This window comes from Anabas testudineus, chromosome 15 (genome assembly GCF_900324465.2).
Source record: "Anabas testudineus chromosome 15, fAnaTes1.2, whole genome shotgun sequence".
Taxonomy (NCBI): Eukaryota; Metazoa; Chordata; class Actinopteri; order Anabantiformes; family Anabantidae; genus Anabas; species Anabas testudineus.
The window spans coordinates 15906292-15925018 of record NC_046624.1 but is presented as its reverse complement, the minus strand read 5'-3'; the positions used below and the strand labels follow the sequence as shown (position 1 = coordinate 15925018).

The window sequence follows — 18727 nt, the reverse complement described above, 5'->3', positions numbered from 1 at the left end:
CGCGACTCTACGTAACTCCGTACATGTGACGACCTGTCATGGAAGCCCCCATGCGCATTTCTAAACTGTAAAAACCTCCAGATCATTTTCTTCTGTTGTTATCTTGGTCCTTTTAAAATATGAGTTACTTTCTCCGACTACGACACTCGTTCGTGCGCCTTCATGTTCGCTTATGTCACCAGAGCGTTTACAGCAAACATGCAAATCCACGGATAGTGGGAGTGGACCTTGGAGAAAAGTGAGTTGACTTTCCAGCTTCATTACAGCTTAAAAACAATAAAAAGAGCCCTTGTTTAATAGAAATTCGTTGCTGCACATCCAGAATTTAATACTAACCATTGTTGTGGATGTGGATGTAATGTTTCCTTTACCACTGGCTGCCACACAACCCCAAAAACACAAGATTTACATTTTTATCAGGGATAACATTTGCAAAAAAGGAGGTATACTAAATATTAATTTAGCAAACATGTCACAGATGACTGTTTTTTTGATGTGTTGTTGTCTTGTTGCTTTTGTAGGAAACTTGAGATCTCATCAGGGAGGTTTGCCAGGTTTGCTGATGGATCTGCTGTAGTACAGGTACAGAAAATAATTACATGCTGGAGCATTTCTGAAGATGCTTAATATCCTTTTTCATGCTTGTTTATGCTCTGTTGTTATTTGCCTTGTTGTGTACAGGTTTTTTCCTACCTACCTTATGTGAATAAGGCTAGACGCTTTATAAGTTAAAAATAGACTTTTTTCGTTTGATTTACCTCTCAAATATTTCACTGATGTGTAAAATAAGTATTTATTAGCTAAATATATTTAAACTTCGTATCTAATGTAGCTTTAACTTGGCCTTTAAGATAAGTCTTTGTTTTTTGTCATAGAGTATGCTACACATTTATAGGGCTACTGTAAACATAGCTTGACTAACGCTCTGTAGTTTTGGGCAGAAAGTATTATTTTTTTCATGGTAGTTTGACCCACACAAAGATCTGTTTAGGAATAAGACCCATGTAAATTGTGAGCACAAGACAGGTAATAATGATATGCTATGCTATGCTAATAATGCTAATCTGTTGCAAATCTTTTTCTGTCTGAAGCTGGGAGATACCTCTGTGATGGTGACTGCTGTGAGCAAAACCAAACCTTCTCCATCTCAGTTCATGCCTCTTGTGGTATGTTCTCCATCTGACATTTTCAGTTAATGGACTTTATTGAGCTCATTCAAAGGAGCTGATCTCTAGTCTTATTCAGTACATGACAGAAAGTGTTTATCCGGCCTGACACCTCATTTTATACACAGGCTGATAATAGCGCAAAGAGAATAATGAGAGTCCTTTCACAGGTGGATTACAGACAGAAAGCAGCTGCTGCAGGTCGAATCCCCACCAACTACTTGAGGAGAGAGCTGGGCACCACCGACAATGAGATTCTCACCAGCAGGCTTATAGGTGAGTTGATAAGAATGTGTCTCTTTATATGTGTACTTTGTACTTTGACTGAGTACTAACTAATGGTCCCTCACGTTTCTGTTCTTCAGACAGGTCGATTAGACCACTTTTCCCTCCTGGATACTTTTATGACACTCAGGTCAGTTCAATTTGAAATTTTGCAATCTTTCACTGTTTGAAGATGGAAGACATGCCTGTTGATCTATCTCTATCTTTGTGTGTGTGTGTGTGTCGTCTTTCTCCCTGAAGATCCTTTGTAACTTATTGGCAGTTGATGGTGTCAATGATCCAGATGTGCTAGCTATTAATGCGGGTGAGTTAAATCTCAGCCATTCATGTTTTCCACAGAGCAACTGCTTTTTAAATAGATAGTTAAACAGTATTTTCTTTCATTTTGAAGCGTCTGCTGCCTTGGCCCTATCTGACATCCCCTGGAATGGACCCATAGGTGAAGAATGCACAACAAATTTAAGCATATTCACATATTTTGATCTATCAAGCTTACATCCTGGCTTTCACCTACCTGTTTAATTTCACTTGTTGGGATATTATTGTGAATCTACCTTTAGAACTCTTGGATGTTTGTGGTTGTACAGGTGCTGTGCGTGTGGGCATGGTAGACGGAGAGTTGCTTATCAACCCCACCAGGGCAGAGATGACTTCCAGCAGTCTTAACCTGATCGTGACTGGAGGCCCCAGCAGTCAAGTGGGTAAGTTGTTAAGTCCAATAAAACTCCCAGCAGAAAAACTTGGACACGTCATATAGATTAAAATTAGCAGTTGCTTACACACTTTGAGGTTTATGTGATCACCACATATACTCAGCATCAACGTTTTTCAGCTCACTGTCACAGCAAGTCTGTTACAGCCTCTGTTTTGCTGATGATGTTTTTGTAATGGAACTCTTTCTTGCAGTGATGCTTGAGGCATCAGCTGAGAACGTGCTGCAGCAGGACTTCTGCCATGCGGTGAAGGTGGGAGTGAAACACACTCAGCAGATCATACAGGCTATCCAGCAGCTGGCACGAGAGCAGAAGGTCACCAAGCGCACCCCAGTCAAGGTTTTCTCAGCCCCGACTAACATGGTGGAACATGTTCGACAGTAAGCCGAATAAAGAAACTGTTGTGCATATTTTCAAAATGATGAAAGAGACATACAAAGACTGTGCTCGTGTAATACAAGGATTATAAAATGAATAGAGCAGTAGGAGTGGATTTGTTTCCTGTTAACACTGGGGGACTTGTTGAAACTGTATTTGGATTAATAGTTTTGACATGTTAGTGATAAGCTGTTTTTTATGTTCTTTCTCACAGATTAGCTTCTGACAGGATCTATGCTGTCTTCACTGATTACACTCACGATAAGGTGACATCTGAATATTTGTTTCCCACACTGTTTTAATTACTCTATGTCTTTGTGTGAACTTTCCCTTGACTCCAAATGGCCATTTTGTGTTCTTTAAGCAAGCAAATTGCCAGAATCACTAATGTTTGAAATAATCAATACCTGAAGATATAGCATTAGTTTATTAGTAATTTCTTTTAATCTTGTTTTAGATTTCAAGAGATGAAGCTATCAACAAAGTTCGACTAGAAACGGAAGAGCAACTAAAAGGTAGATCATCTGTGGTATTTATAATGCATAGAGATAATTTGAAGCTATTTCAATTATTATTGTGACTCACTAAGCACAATTCTGATTTTCCATATTTAGAAAAATTCCCACAAGCTGAGCCATTTGAAGTTATTGAATCCTTCAACACTGTGAGCAAAGAAATCTTCTGCAACTTGGTTCTTAACGAGTACAGGAGGTAAGAAGTCTCTAGTATTGAAATTAATTTATGAGCTTCATGTCGTGTTTTTTAATGTGTTTATTTCTTGTGTGTTTAGGTGTGATGGGCGGGAGCTGACTGCTCTGAGGAATATTTCTTGCAATGTAGATCTCTTTAAGCCTCTACATGGTTCAGCTCTGTTTCAGAGAGGTCAAACACAGGTATGTGAAAAAAACACAAAGAAATTTGAAATTCAATATAAATCTAAATTTTGGCAGTTTTTATTAACCTTGAATGCTACAGCAGGATGAGGGAGGGCACAGAAATTAATATTCAGTGGTGACAATATGTGATTGTTGCAGTAAAAACTGGTCCTTCATCTCCTTGTGTAGGTGCTGTGCAGTGTCACATTTGATTCCCTGGAATCCAGTATCAAAACAGATATTATCACCACAGCTTTGAGGTAAAATGAGCTCTCAAGTGCAATAAACTGCCTTGTCTTCTAGTTTCCCCTCACATTTGAATGTCATGACCTTTGTCTTAAGCTACAGACTAAGATGTATCATAAAGACAATTAAACCCAGGTCTTCCACTTATGTTCTTTCTGTAGTGGCGTTAAAGACAAAAACTTCATGCTTCATTATGAGGTGAGTAAAATCCTGTTGACATTTTTTAAAGGCACATATATTATTACACATATGATTCTGTATCATTCCATGTTGAAACTAAATTCTTTCTTAATCTTTGCTTTCAGTTCCCACCATACGCAACTAATGAGATTGGAAAGATGGGAGGCCTCAACAGGAGAGAACTTGGACATGGTTGGTGCTGCATTTTACATTTTCTACTCGTGTTTAGTGTCTGCAGACCTCATCTCAATTTGTTTGTGTGTATGTTCCCAGGGGCCCTGGCTGAAAAGGCTCTGAGGCCAGTCATTCCAAAAGACTTCCCTTTCACTATCAGGGTCACTTCTGAGGTGCTGGAGTCAAACGGTGAGTTTGTTGACAGCGTTTTAAATGTGGTCATTGTCACAGCAGGATGTCTCAGACAGGAAGATGGATTAACAATGCCATGTTAAAATAAAAGTGTTATCATAATATTGCTCTTTTCATGATATATTCATTAAATTTTTTTCGTTCTCTCTCTATTATTATTATTATTGTTTCTTTATCCTATCCCAGGATCGTCCTCAATGGCTTCAGCATGTGGAGGGAGCCTTGCCCTAATGGATGCAGGTACCAGAGTAGGAATGCACGATTACTACTATACTATATGAACTATTAATTATATTATAATAAAAGTCAATAATCATAGGAGAGACTATTATTTTTTATTGTGTCACTCAAATAGTGGCGTAATAAGATACTGCAAATAGACAGTACAAATACAAGATCTGGGTATCTAGGTATTTTAGCTTTTGCTTCAGGTTTCTAATCACATTTTGTGTAATTGCATGATAATACATATCTCACATGTCAAATCTGTGTCCCTAGGTGTCCCCATCTCTTCTGCTGTGGCAGGCGTAGCAATTGGCCTCATCTCCAAGGTCAACCCAGATAAACCTTCTGAGATGACAGACTACAGGTTACTAACTGATATCCTGGTACGTACAGCTTACATTGCAACCAATAATTGCTCAGTACTAAGTAAAGAAAGAGTGTAGTTAAGTGATACAGATCATCAGACAGTTACTGTATGGATAATTTCCTGGTTTAATTATTTAATTAAATTATTTTTTTTTTCTGATGCTATTTTCTCAACAGGGAATAGAGGATTACCTTGGGGACATGGATTTCAAATTAGCAGGAACAAACAAGGGAATCACTGCTTTACAGGTACTGTATGTACTTTCTGGCTCCTGTAGTTGAAACGTGTGATAACATTTTATTTTATTTTTTCTTAAAAAGACAAAATCGTTACATGGAAATATCTGCTATAGATGAATGTGTTTGCCCCAGTTTTACAGTTTTCTTTATTTTAACCTCCAGGCTGATGTGAAGATACCAGGTTTACCTCTGAAGGTGGTAATGGAGGCTATCCAACAGGCCACAGGTAATTCCAGATGTCAGTGAACGTGCACATTTTACACTAAAGATTAAAGTTACCATATTCTGTGTTGATTTGTCAGCTTTTGTTTCAACGTTATTATGTTTCAGTTGCAAAGAGAGAAATCTTGGGCATCATGAACAAATGTATAGCAAAACCCAGAGAGGCTCGAAAAGAGAATGGACCTGTTGTTGGTAGGTTTTGTGTTTCAGTCTATGTAAATATATGCATATACGTTTTATAGCAGGAGGAGCAGCAAGTTAAACATATTCTGTTATGATTTCAATCTATTCTCAGAAAATGTCCGGGTGCCTGTCTCTAGACGAGCTCGCTTTGTTGGTCCAGGGGGCTATAATCTCCGCAGGCTACAAGCTCAAACAGGTAAATTATTTGATCTAGTTCAAATTTCAGTGAATCAGAAAACCAACCAGGACTGTGACGTTTTTCTTGATGAGATGTGTCACTAACCAAGGATCACATCTTTTTTTCTGCCACACAATACAAACTCTCGGGAATCACGTAGAAACATTTTTTGTTTTCTTCTTAAGGGGTGACGATAAGTCAGGTGGATGAGGAGACCTTCTCTGTGTTCGCTCCAACACCAGGAGCCATGAATGAAGCACAAGACTTCATCACTGAGATCTGCAAAGATGATGTGAGTCTCCACTATGTGTAGGAGCCTCAGAACAGCTTTTTTTAAAAAGCACCTCATAACAAAAAGTCGGTACTGACCACAACCAATGACATTTACTGCTGAAAAAAAATATTAAAGGCTTCACACTTGAATTTATTTATATTTGCAAATTCATGGCCGCAAATATAGTTTAATGACTTAATAGTATATACTATAGTATATCACAATACAAACATATGTAATAACTATATGATTAAGAACATTATATAATATAATATGTATTGTATTTTCTTTTTTTTTGTCTTGCAGCAAGAGCAGCAGCTGGAGTTTGGTGCTATCTATACAGCCACAATCACTGAAATAAGGTAAACTAATACTTTATCTGTTATGCAATCATGAACACTGAGCTTAAACATGCTATGAAGGTGAATTTTACACATAACAATCACACTCCGCAGTGAAACCATTAAATCAGATGTTTATCGTGCTCCTGCTAAAAGCTTTTCCTTCTCTGCTTCAGGGACATTGGTGTGATGGTGAAACTTTATCCCAACATGAGTGCTGTCCTGCTGCACAACTCACAACTGGACCACAAACGGGTTAGTTTTTGCCTGTGTGTCCATGCATCTATGAGTGCTTGAGAATAAAATCACTACTCATAGGTCATAACTTTACATTTGCCCTCTTATAGATCAAACATCCCAGTGCTTTGGGTTTAGAGGTGGGGCAGCAGATACAGGTATGTGTCAATAACAACAGGCTGCATTGTTAAACATATATTTCTGTGTTTACATTGCGGGCTGTTTATCTCTAACTGGAATTCTCATAACAGGTCAAGTACTTTGGACGGGACCCAACAGACGGCAGAATGAGGCTTTCACGGAAAGTGCTCCAGTCTCCTGCTACAACTGTCGTCAAGACACTAAGTGAGAAACAGAGCATCTCCATGGGTTCAAGCAACAAGGACATGACCGCCACTGATTTGTGACACACCAACACAACAGAATGACTTCTGGCTTTGCCACCAGACTGTTTTTTAAACTGAGTAGATGTTGCCGCAAAACAGTCCTGTTGAGAAAATTACTAAACCTGGAGCATCAGCTCTTGTCACAAACTGATTCAGTGTCATACATAAAGAAGTTGCTGTTACGGGGATTGGATGTGACTGAACTTCAATGGACTGAACTACAGCTCATCAAATACAGTCTCCTGCTGACAGCGTGCGGCGAGCCTATACACAAACTGAACAACACAGCGGGCACACATTCTCAAAACATTTCATACAGTATGTTTTTTTTTTCTGGTTTCTTGTTTTTAGAATTGCCACCTAAGCTTGCAGAGAGTTAGATTTTATTTGAGTTACCCTCAGTTGTGCTATTCAACAGCTTTTACCCAGATGAACAGGTCTCATTTGTAAAAGGAAAAAATTGATTTTGCATCAAAATGTAATTGTACCTGATCTTGTGCAGCAACATCTACGGGACAGTAATACTATTATACACTGCCTGCCCAAAAAAAGTCCCCACCTTGATTTACCTAAGCAAATAGGTAAGAGCCTGGATGATTATGTTTCAGCTGGCAACAAGTTATTTAACCCCAACTGAAGCAGTGAGTAGCTTCTCATTTCCTAAACAACCACGAAAACATCTAAGGAGATCGATTAAACTATTTAAGCTGGATTGAGAACTGTCCAATGCATTATTAAAAACTTGAAGGATAGTGGGGAACCATCAACTTCGAGGAAGAAATCTGGTCAGAATAAAATATTGAATGATCGTGATCAATCACTTGGAACTCAAGGGATTAGAACTAAACAGCTGTGTGGCCTTAAGAAAACCATTTGTCAGTGAAGCTAATCAGAAAAAAAGGTTTCAATTTGCTAAGGAGCATAAAGATTGGACTCTTGAGCAATGGATGAAGGTCATGTGGTCTGATGAGTCCAGATTTACCCTGTTCCAGAGTGATGGAGCATCAGCGTAAGAAGAGAGTCAGGTGAAGTGATGCACCCATCATGCCTAGTGTCTCCTGTACAAGCCTGTGGGGGCAGTGCAGTGATCTGGGGTTGCTCTGTCAGGTCTAGGTTCAGCAACGTTATGTGTCCACAAAATGAAGTCAGCTGACTACCTGAATATACTGAATGACCAGGTTATTGCATCAGTGGATGTTTTCTTCACTGATGTTCTGGACATATTCCAAGATGACTATGTCAGGAGTCATCTGGCTTGAATTGTAAAAGAGTGATTCAGAGAGCATGACACAGCATTTTACACATGAATTGGCCACTACAGAGTCCAAAGGCCTTGTTGTTCCACAAATAAAATTGCAATTAAAACGTCTGTCGTTACTCACATCTGCTGAAATTCTGCCTGTGTCAGTGGCTCAGAGCAGGAAAATCAAATGCGTCATGACCTTTATGACAAACACCAGGTGACCTGGTCAGAGACAGTTTCTATATGTACATCCCTGAGGCTCAGAAGTTTTGGGAAAATTCTTGCCTGAATCTGCTGCTGCTTGTTATGTCACAGACTGCGGCAGAAATGGCTGTTTGTTGGAACAAAATTATAATTTTCAGTTTCTCTGTACGACACCAAATTTGTTTAAAACATAACTAAAGATACCTTCCACCGGAGCAAAACTAATTTAAAGGAGTTAGTCAAATTTTGTTTGGTGAAGAGGAAACGTTTTCTGTGTAATACTGCAACAGTACTGCTGAATAAAGAATCCGATTCTTTCTAGTTGGTTTATGTGGGAAGGTTGTTTGTGTAATCTACCTGAAAACGTCAAGTCTGAATGTTTTCTGGGTTATAGGACATTTTGAAATAAATATATAGTGCAAAAACGTATTGTGTGTGTAATTTATGAATGTACAAATGATCCTAGATAACTAATTAACTAATATAGCCTCAACAGATATAAGGAGAAGAGATGTTCAGGACTAGAGATGCCCACACGCAGACCAATAACAGAAACCTGAATACAGAGTGTTGTAGGACACAAGTCAAAGGACACAAAGTCAATAGTCAACTGGTAACTAAGAACTAAAGGTATTAAAGGAAGTGGATAGTGGAAAGTACAATGTGTCCCTCTGAAATGTATTTGAGAAAAAGTAATATAACATTGAAATAGTCCAAATAAAACAAAAAATTGCACTTAAGTAAAAATAGTGTTACTGAATAATAGTTTGATCATTTAAACAGTGACATGAATAAAATGTTTGAAACTAGGATAAGCACTTAATGCTTTTATGTGTATTACATTAGGTTAGTGTCGTACTGAGATAGATAATAAATTAAAAGAAGCTACTGCAGGTGAAGTTCTCTCTAGTTCATCTGCAGGTAACTCCTGCTGCCGTTTAGCTCTCCTGCCTGTAGGCGGCGCTGTGGACGACGTGGTGCTGCGCTGCTGCCATTGGCTGAAAACGCTCGGGGGCGGAGACCCCGCGGCAGTTAGCGCTTGATTGACGTCGAGGAAGAAAAAGAACACAAGATCGGATTACAAGATGGCGGACTGTGGACGTTAGCAAGGAGGCCGTTACAGTTGTTGTGTTCTCTGTGAATTTTAATCTTTGGTGTTAGGCCTCCTGATTTGTTATTTCATACCGTGAACGTAACATGTGTATGGAATAACTTCTAACATATTCTACGGCGATTGTGAACTTTACTTAGACGTGCATGTTTTATAACATGCGGGTGGAAACAGTTAACAGGTCGAGGGTAGGAAAACACTAGACGGGGTGAGGTGATAGCCTGTTAGCAGACAGCTAGCCTGCTAGCTCCGACTCGGTTAACCATGTCGGACACTCGGCGGCGAGTGAAAGTCTATACGCTGAATGAAGACCGGCAGTGGGACGATCGGGGTACTGGACACGTTTCGTCTACATTTGTTGAACGATTGAAGGGGATATCATTATTAGTTCGGGCAGAATCAGACGGTAAGTTCTCAGCTAGCATAGCCGCACTGACGTTCCGCTGCTTAGCGTTAGCATGCTAACTGCTGTTTTTCAGGATTGAATGCTTTAATAGGCACTATGTATAGTTTGTTAACTTACTGTGTGTACCTTTTCAAATTTTGCACCTATCGGAGTCACTAGGTCCAGACTGAACAGACAATGTTATCATTATACTTTATACCTAAATGAAAGGCACTAATATGTTGAATAGCTGATGCTCACTAGCGCGTTAGTTAGCAGGCGACATGATCTCAGTAGCATGGAGAAGATAGAAGGGGCCCACAGAGTCCTGTCTTCAACGTACAAACTTGTTATTGCTCATTTGGTTAAACTGTTACGTGTTCGCGAACAGATCGCTAAAACAAACACTATTGACATAAGCTTGCGGTGGGTAATAAGCCCTTCTGTTGTGGGTTTTAACTTTGTGTTTTTGCTTACATTGTTTTATTCAGCTTCCCACATGATCTATTCTATGTTAAAAGCTCTAATCAAGGACTATTAGTAGATCCTAACCTACCTACAAGAGTTGTTAAGTTATCCTTTGGTAATGTTGTGATCATCCTTACTACTTCAAAGTTAAAAGTTAACTAAATCCTTGTGTTTTAGGATCACTTCTGTTGGAGTCGAAGATAAGCCCAAATACAGCATATCAGAAACAACAGGTAAGCAAAGATCTGAGTGTGAACCAGTCACAAAAGGCATGCACAAATATATCTGTTAGATTACATTTCTCAATAAGTTTAAGAGCAAAATGTTAAATTAAAACAACTTTCACATTTGCACTTGTTGCTGGATAGTTACTGATACATTGATCAAATGCAGATATTGAAAATGAAGTGTCTGTTACCGTGTAAACAAGTAATAAGCAGGTCACATTAGTAATTACAAAAACTTTTTTTTCCTCATTACTTTTACTTTAGCAGTGCAGTGATTAACTTTGAAATAGTAGATCTGCGCATTATAGGTCGAGTTATCTCATCTATCATTTAAAGGACATGTTAGCTGGTTTATGTGTTTCCCGGCAATTAAGTAGTTTGTATGTATTCAGATAATATGCAAGGTCTCACTCGTTTAGAAGTGTGGTTGAGTTGCAACCTGTGCATGTGAATCCATGCAAGCATGTTTGAGTGTGTCCTGTGAATAGGCTGATAAGCCCTTCTTTGTGTTTTACGATTGCTTCTCCTCTTACCAGGACACACTGATTGTCTGGTCAGAAGCGGACAATTATGACCTTGCTTTGAGTTTCCAGGAAAAGGCTGGCTGCGATGAGATCTGGGAGAAGATTTGCCAGGTAAAGTCAATTCTGTTTTGCCAACATTTGTTTATTGGGGAATACACAAACAGGATTGATGCTAGTTTGTGGGTATTGACATTTTATTGACACCCAAGAATAGCAAGAGGCACTACATTGCTCCTTCTAGTTAAACGTTTCTATTTCTACTTACCAACTATTTATTGCTTAGGTTCAAGGTAAGGATCCCGCTGTAGACATAACCCAGGACCCTATAGATGAGTCAGAGGAGGAGCGATTTGAGGAGATTCCAGAGACAAGTCATCTGGTGGAGCTTCCTCCTTGTGAGCTGGGTCGTCTGGAAGAGATCGCTGACCTGGTTACTTCGGTCCTGTCTTCACCAATCCGGAGGGAAAAACTTGCCCTAGCCCTGATGAGCGAGGGCTACATTAAGAAGCTCCTGGGTCTTTTCAGAGTATGTGAGGACCTGGACAACAGGGAAGGCCTTCATCACCTCTATGAGATTGTCAGGGGTGTCTTGTTCCTCAATAAAGCAGCCCTTTTTGAGGTGATGTTCTCTGACGACTGTATCATGGATGTGGTGGGCTGCCTTGAGTATGACCCATCATTGGTTCAGCCTAAACGGCACCGGGAATTCTTGACCAAGACAGCAAAGTTTAAGGAGGTGATCCCTATCACAGACTCTGAGCTGCGGCAGAAGATCCACCAGACCTACCGGGTGCAGTACATCCAGGACATCATCTTGCCCACACCCTCTGTGTTTGAGGAGAATTTCCTGTCCACGCTCACCTCTTTTATCTTTTTCAACAAAGTGGAGATTGTCAGTATGCTGCAGGTAAGGATCCATACCAGGTAATGTGAAATATTCTTGTAGGCACAATATATAAGCAGGCTGTTGTCTCGGCTTAACGTGATTGCCAGTTCAAAACTCCTGAATAAACAGTAATATTGTAAATCTGCATTGTAGTTTCATGACTAAAAACATGCCCGACCTGTGGTCTGAATTTCAGTCACTTAAATGCTTTTTATGGAAATGGTCAAATGTCCAATTATATGGAAATAAATACAACTAATTTGAAGTAATTTGAATTTAGAATAGATTGAAATAATAAGGGTTGTGATAATTTGCCTGTACTTGATATGAAGCAATGCACTTGGCCACTCTTGAGACTTTTAGATTTCTGGTTTAGGTGGTAAACGTTTTGTTCAAAAGTGTAAATGCATCTGTCTACAAGTGTGCTTCATGTTTTGTAATGTAATATTTGACCCTTCACAATTTTAAATAGAAATTTTGAAATGTAATTTAGGGAAGGTCAATTGCTTGGTTTATCAGTGATTGTATTATCAGGGCTAATGAGAATTGAAGTGGCTGTTTCTAAGAATCACAGGGTTTGCCGTGTTATTGAAATAGTTCACACACAGTTTGATTCTTGATTCTTACTACTCATGATTAAGATTAGCTGCTTTTTATTTTAGCTTTTTATTTATGGAGTGTCTTGATTTCCTAACTCTATTTTTCCTCTGTCACAGGAGGATGAGAAGTTCTTAACAGAGGTCTTTGCACAGCTCACAGATGAAGCCACAGATGACAGCAAAAGGAGAGAACTTGTAAGTAACTTTATTGTGAAAACTTTAGGTCAGATGCTGTGAAAATGATATGTGATCAAATGTAAAAACATAAGTTGGTTAATATTGAGCATGCTCTGAATTCCTGTCTTTCTTCTAAGGATTCATGATCATCTGTCTAAAATGTAAAAATTGGGTAAACATTCCCTGACGTTTCTGCATGGTTCTCTATAGTGTGTTTCATGCAAATTACCGCAGCCTCTTACGACTTGTTAATTCACAACTTTGGGAAGATTATTCATTCAATGTGAAGGCTCTCACTTGAGGAATAGGAAATCATTAAGTTTCTTGGTCCATGAATTTTTTTTCCATTCAACAAAAACAATCGTTCACATCCTTGAAAGGAGAAGGTGACTGTTTAAGGCTGAACCACAAATACATTTTCCTACCGCTGTACAACAGAACAAATGAATCAGGGCTTGGCGAAAGTACTTTTGTTCGCGACCTTTAAAGGTTTGCATCAATGTGTGAAATCCTAAACAACCATTACATCAGTTTTTTTTTCTCCCCTCCTCAGGTGAACTTTGTCAAGGAATTCTGCGCTTTTTCCCAAACGTTGCAGCCACAGAACAGGGATGCGTTCTTCAAAACTCTGGCAAATCTGGGCATTTTACCTGCTCTTGAAATAGTCATGGTATGTTCTGGGCATTACATGAATGTGAATATGTTATATATAGTGAATGTGTGTGTGTCTATATGTGTTATAGAAAGTTGTTGGCTTCATTTAGTGCTGTTGTATTGAGACACACAGTCCTGCCTGGTTGTTGAGAGGCATTACAGGGTGATACCTCCTAATCACTTTAACTGCAATAGACAATATTTGACTACATATCGCGCTCATGCATGTATCTCCACCAGCTTGCTCAAAGTATACACACTGAAAACAGCAAGATTCATCTCTCATAATGAAATTAAAGTTGGTGACAGCTGATCTCATGTTTTGCACTCCCTTTTTTTCTTTTCAGGGAATGGATGACCTGCAGGTTAGGGCAGCGGCTACAGACATCTTCTCTTACCTGGTGGAATTCAGCCCCTCCATGGTCAGGGAGTTTGTCATGCAGGAACCACAACAGACAGATGATGTAAGCATCTTTACATGACATAAGTGTGTTTTCCATTTCTCAGATAACACAGAGGAGTTTGGTGCAGCACAAATTAATTAATTTCTGAATCATTTTGAAAATTATTATTATTATATCAGTATTTTGTGACAAAAGTAATAATTGAGCAGAATATTAAATGCTGGTGCTAAACTCCACCCTGTTAACTTTTTTCTTTCTTTGTTTGCAGGATGTTCTTCTGATAAATGTAGTGATCAAGCAGATGATTTGTGACTCTGACCCAGAGTTAGGAGGGGCTGTCCAGCTGATGGGTCTGCTCAGGACGCTCATTGACCCCGAGAATATGCTGGCTTCCACCAATGTAGGCAGACCTAACACAATAAATAATTTTATTGGCAACTGTGACATGGTTGTATAAAAGTATAAAACTTACCAAAGGTTTTTGTCTGTTTTCCTTGTAGAAAACTGAGAAGACAGAATTTCTCAGTTTTTTCTACAAGTACTGCATGCATGTCCTGACTGCTCCTCTGCTGGCCAACACAGCACATGACAAAAGCTCAAAAGGTGAGCAGCGGACAGAGACCTTAACATAAACTGGGCTGTTTCAGACTGTAAGATAAATAATTTGACTGTTGTTCTATGTCATGGTCTTTCAGATGTGCAGGAGGGATCAACCAAGATCAACCCAGTCTGTCCAGGTGTGTTTTATAACTCAACATCAACTGTCAGACATTTGTGCATGTTAATTTAATTTATTTTTTTTATTAAAAATTGAATATTTTGATTACATTTCAATTTAGTTTTAGTCTAATTTTTCAATATCACTTGTACTTGAAAAGAATGTCCTGCACCTCTGAAATTGTCTTAAATGATTAATCAGCTGTGTTTTTTCTACATCGTACTAAAAACATTTCCAAGGTTGCAAAGTATTGTTCTGTTAAACCAAATTGTAACATACATTTATGATGATGATTTTGATTTAAATGGAATAGCAAATAATTATCTGGCTTTTATCTGGAAATGGCAGGACTATAAAATATAATCTGTATTTAAAATGTGTACTGGTACTATACCAATGATACCTGTCTTATCCTGCCATGAAGTAGCTTTGTTGTTTGTTTTGCTTGTCTAGACAACTTCCAGACAGCTCAACTGCTAGCGCTAATCCTGGAGCTTTTGACCTTCTGTGTGGAGCACCACACCTATCACATTAAGACCTACATCATGAACAAAGACCTGCTCAGGAGAGTGCTGGTGCTCATGAACTCGAAGCACACATTCCTTGCTCTTTGTAAGTCTTCACATACACAAAGGGTTCTCACACACATACACTTTTCTGCTGCTTTGTCTTTCCTTCTCTAAAAGTTCTTTCATGAGTTGTCTTACTCCCTAACAGGACTGTGGCTGTGCTGGATTTTGCCATACATTTGAATACACTCTGAGTCTGAACTATTTCTCAAAAATTAAATGTAATTACACGTTTTACAAAGGTGTCTGTTTTTATCTAAGGTGCCCTGCGTTTCATGCGGAGGATCATTGGCCTGAAGGATGAGTACTATAACCGCTACATCATCAAAGGGAACCTGTTTGAGCCCGTCATTAATGCCCTGCTGGACAATGGCACCCGTTACAACCTCCTCAACTCAGCCATCATCGAGCTCTTTGAGTTCATTAAAGTGGTGCGTAGAGACACAGACCTTCAATTGAAAACTGCTCATCTGCATTGTGTCTGCCCATGGGACTGACGGTTTACTGTTTCTGTGTCTTGTGTTTCCAGGAGGACATCAAATCTCTCATAGCTCATATTGTGGATAACTTCTACAAAGCACTTGAATCCATTGAGTATGTTCAGACTTTTAAGGGCCTGAAAGGTCGGTATGAGCAGGAGAAAGACCGGCAAAGTCAGAGACTCAACAGGTCAGTGGAATAATTAGACACAAAGGTGCTGTGATATTTATTTTATAGACGATATTCCTTTTTTTAATCTTTCGTTCCCACAGCTGCCCCACACATGAAAGAAGAAAATTTTTCACTCATCATTTTCTGTAGATAACAACTTCATGAAGCAGTTTGTCACTCTCTAGATATCGCAGAGATGCCCGGTCATTGGACGAAGATGAGGAGTTGTGGTTCAACGATGACGATGATGATGACGATGGAGAGGCTGTGGAGAAGAGAATGGAGGATGACTTCTCTGACAGCTATGGCAAGTACATGGAAGCCAAAAAAGGTAAGCAGCTGTGGTATTGCTGAGTTAATTAAGATCAAACTTGTCATTTAAGTAGTAAGATATTTACAGTCTCTGTTACTGCAGGAGCTGCCAATGGAGCTAATGGTGCCAACAATGGGAAAGCTGCTGTAATCCCACCTGCCTCATCAGCAGTCACTCCAAACAACAGTTCGGCATCTTCTGTCAAAACAGTTGCTCTTCCTGCCACACCAGTCATGAAGGTAAAGTAGCTGGGCAGTTACCATGAAAAATTAAAATTCAAGTTTAATCGTGCTCTGTTTACTTGGTACATTTTGTCATTTTCATTTTACATTTTCTCGTTTCTCTTAGACTGCTCTCGTGGGTTTGGTGGACTATCCTGATGATGAGGATGAAGAGGAAGAAGATGAGGAAGAAGAGCAATCTCCAAGAAAGCGGGCCCGTCTTAGCTCTTAAGACAAACTCTGTTGTACTCTGTTCGGTTGTGATGGATGGACACTTAGTTCCTCCCATCTTCCCTCCTCTGCTTGTCTCATTGGTCCTTGGCCTGCCAGTGCCACCCGTTAGTCTCACTGAAGTGACGGGCAAAGATGAGCTCCCATCTCACTCACTCCCTCCTGATCTCTTCTCCTCTTTTTTTCCCCTCAGTGGAACGAGATGGAGAAGTTCTGTTTTACTGGAAAGACATTTTTCTTCTTTGAGCCTGTTGATTTTTTTTTTTTTACCTTCTTTTTTTCCCCACCACCTCCTTTAAGACATCCCAAAATGTCCTTTCTTCCTACTGACCCTTTGCAAACTCATCCCAGTCTCCCATGTCTCACCTTCCTGAACAACCTTTTCCTTCTGAACCACCATCCGATGTACCAACGACGGTAATCGCAGTGCTAAGGCAGTTCCCAGACCTGTTCTGTTGCCATAGCAACACTAGCAAGGAAGCTGCGGCACTACAGCAATCCCACAGGACCCCTCAAACGTCCTCACTTGAATTTTCCCTTCCATCCTCCTTGAACCTGTACCAATGAGCTCCAGAGACAGAGGAAACCAGAACACAACTAGCCAGTGTACGAACTGTTCAGCAGGCCAGTCAGGCTAGCAGGACTAGCCGTCATAGTTATAGGAAGCTTGACTGGCTGAAGCTGTGTGTGTCCCGCCCTGCCACAGAACTGCTCACATTTGTTGGGGATAGAAAGATCTAGGCATAGAAGAGTTAAAACAAAATGTTCAGAGACGGGAGTTGACAAATGGAAAAAAATGCATTGGGCTGGAAATTCAGCAGCTTAGGTCCAGAGGAGCAGGACTCAAATCTTCAAAAGCCATGGTGTCAGTTTGGCCAAGGCGCACACACAATACACCACACACATTCTCTCTGACAGGACTGCGTTAGCCAGAAATCCTGTATTTCAAGACTTTGTTAAAAAGTACTGTACAGATGTTTTTTTTCCTTTTTAATCATTTGCCCCTGATCTGATTTTGAAAGGGGAGAGAGAAACCTACCTTCCTGTGTATTTTTTTTGTTGTTGTTGTTGCACAAAAAGGTGGGGTCACTGTTAACCCTTTCAGTCCAGTTCATTTGATTCAGTGTAAAACGCAGAGAAGTTGCAAATGGTTTAAAAAAAATGACATTAAAACACAGTCATTTTTGCAGCCAATATTTTGAGGATGTCTGGAGTTCTGTATTTTAAAGAAATTGTTTTGTTTTTTTTGTGGCCTCGGCTAATGCAGGCGTAGCCCAGCTTTTTTGTTTTAAGTGGCTGACAAACCTGAGCTGTTGGTGTGCTTGGAGTAGATTTGGTGCACACTTTTGTTTCACGAGGTTCAAGCCCTTGCATCCTGCTCTCAGACAGATCTCAGGTTCAGAGTTCAATTTGCATCAGAAACAGAAAACTACCCACCTTGTCTGTGCACTGTAACACTGCTGTCTGGTGAAACATCTCACATTTCTTACTGAGTGGGGAATGATTCTAGTGAGTTATAAAGGAATTGAGGTGCCAGGGGCTTCTAGCCCTGTTTGAAGGTCCAGTATGTTCAGCTGATCCAGGTCAAAAATATTCAGCTTCCACACTTTACCTCTGATTTAAGTTCTTTGCCCTGTCCATTTAAAAACTGCAGATCAAAAAGAAGTTGTTGTTGAAGGAAAAACATTTTTTTTTTTAGTTTTTAATTCAAAATCCATGAAATGGATGAGCTGTTTTTTTAAATTAGTTGTGATAAAGATGATTTAACCCCAAGGTTGATGCAGTGCAGTTTTTGAATCGGTGTTGTTCAGTGTTTCTGACACAGCACTCAGGACTACAACATCTCTCCTGTTGGAGCTTCTCTCCGGGTCTCACCTAAAGCACACTGAGAGGCGGTGAAGGGAATCAAAACTTGCTTAAAATGCTCATTCGCACAGACTTTTATCCACAACTTCTGAGTTCAACCACAAGCAGCAGGTTAGGAGAAGTAAAAACCTTTGCTTTGTGCTTTTCAGGAATTATCATTGAATTGTCTTTCCTCCTCCTGTTAGTGTTGCCCAACAATATGACTGTTTCTGCTCTCCCTTGATGAATTTGTACAAAGTGCATTTACTACCACTATCCATTCTTAACATTTGTATGAATTTATTTGATAAGTTTTGAAATTAAATGTGAACCTGATGTTGAACTTGTGAAACAAGCTTTGTTTTAATAATTTGGTTTGTCAATTTGACCAACTTTCAGTTGTCACGTTCCCTTGAAATGTTCTGAATACAAAAGC

The 18727-nt window shown here is 39.5% G+C and overlaps 2 protein-coding genes across 2 annotated transcripts; both read left to right on the top strand.

Moving 5' to 3' along the window:
* The first annotated feature begins 32 nt into the window (after window positions 1–32).
* On the top strand, window positions 33–7809 carry LOC113159840 (polyribonucleotide nucleotidyltransferase 1, mitochondrial). The gene is made up of 28 exons (XM_026356780.1): window positions 33–238; window positions 522–582; window positions 1092–1166; window positions 1337–1442; window positions 1532–1581; window positions 1692–1755; window positions 1843–1890; window positions 2039–2152; window positions 2358–2544; window positions 2757–2808; window positions 3000–3057; window positions 3157–3253; window positions 3333–3435; window positions 3607–3677; window positions 3825–3861; window positions 3969–4035; window positions 4117–4206; window positions 4396–4449; window positions 4708–4817; window positions 4978–5049; window positions 5203–5266; window positions 5371–5454; window positions 5558–5641; window positions 5809–5915; window positions 6204–6259; window positions 6415–6493; window positions 6586–6633; window positions 6727–7809. The coding sequence occupies exons 1-28, from the start codon at window positions 120–122 to the stop codon at window positions 6880–6882; spliced, it is 2313 nt and encodes a 770-aa protein (XP_026212565.1). The 5' UTR covers window positions 33–119; the 3' UTR covers window positions 6883–7809.
* A 1573-nt stretch (window positions 7810–9382) lies between these two features.
* On the top strand, window positions 9383–18646 carry ppp4r3b (protein phosphatase 4, regulatory subunit 3B). The gene is made up of 16 exons (XM_026354144.1): window positions 9383–9825; window positions 10450–10505; window positions 11036–11134; window positions 11307–11930; window positions 12626–12703; window positions 13239–13355; window positions 13687–13803; window positions 14012–14143; window positions 14244–14346; window positions 14439–14480; window positions 14915–15073; window positions 15292–15461; window positions 15560–15699; window positions 15867–16012; window positions 16097–16233; window positions 16343–18646. Exons 1-16 carry the CDS (start codon window positions 9684–9686, stop codon window positions 16445–16447), a joined length of 2367 nt encoding a protein of 788 aa, XP_026209929.1. The 5' UTR covers window positions 9383–9683; the 3' UTR covers window positions 16448–18646.
* The last annotated feature ends 81 nt before the right edge of the window (window positions 18647–18727 follow it).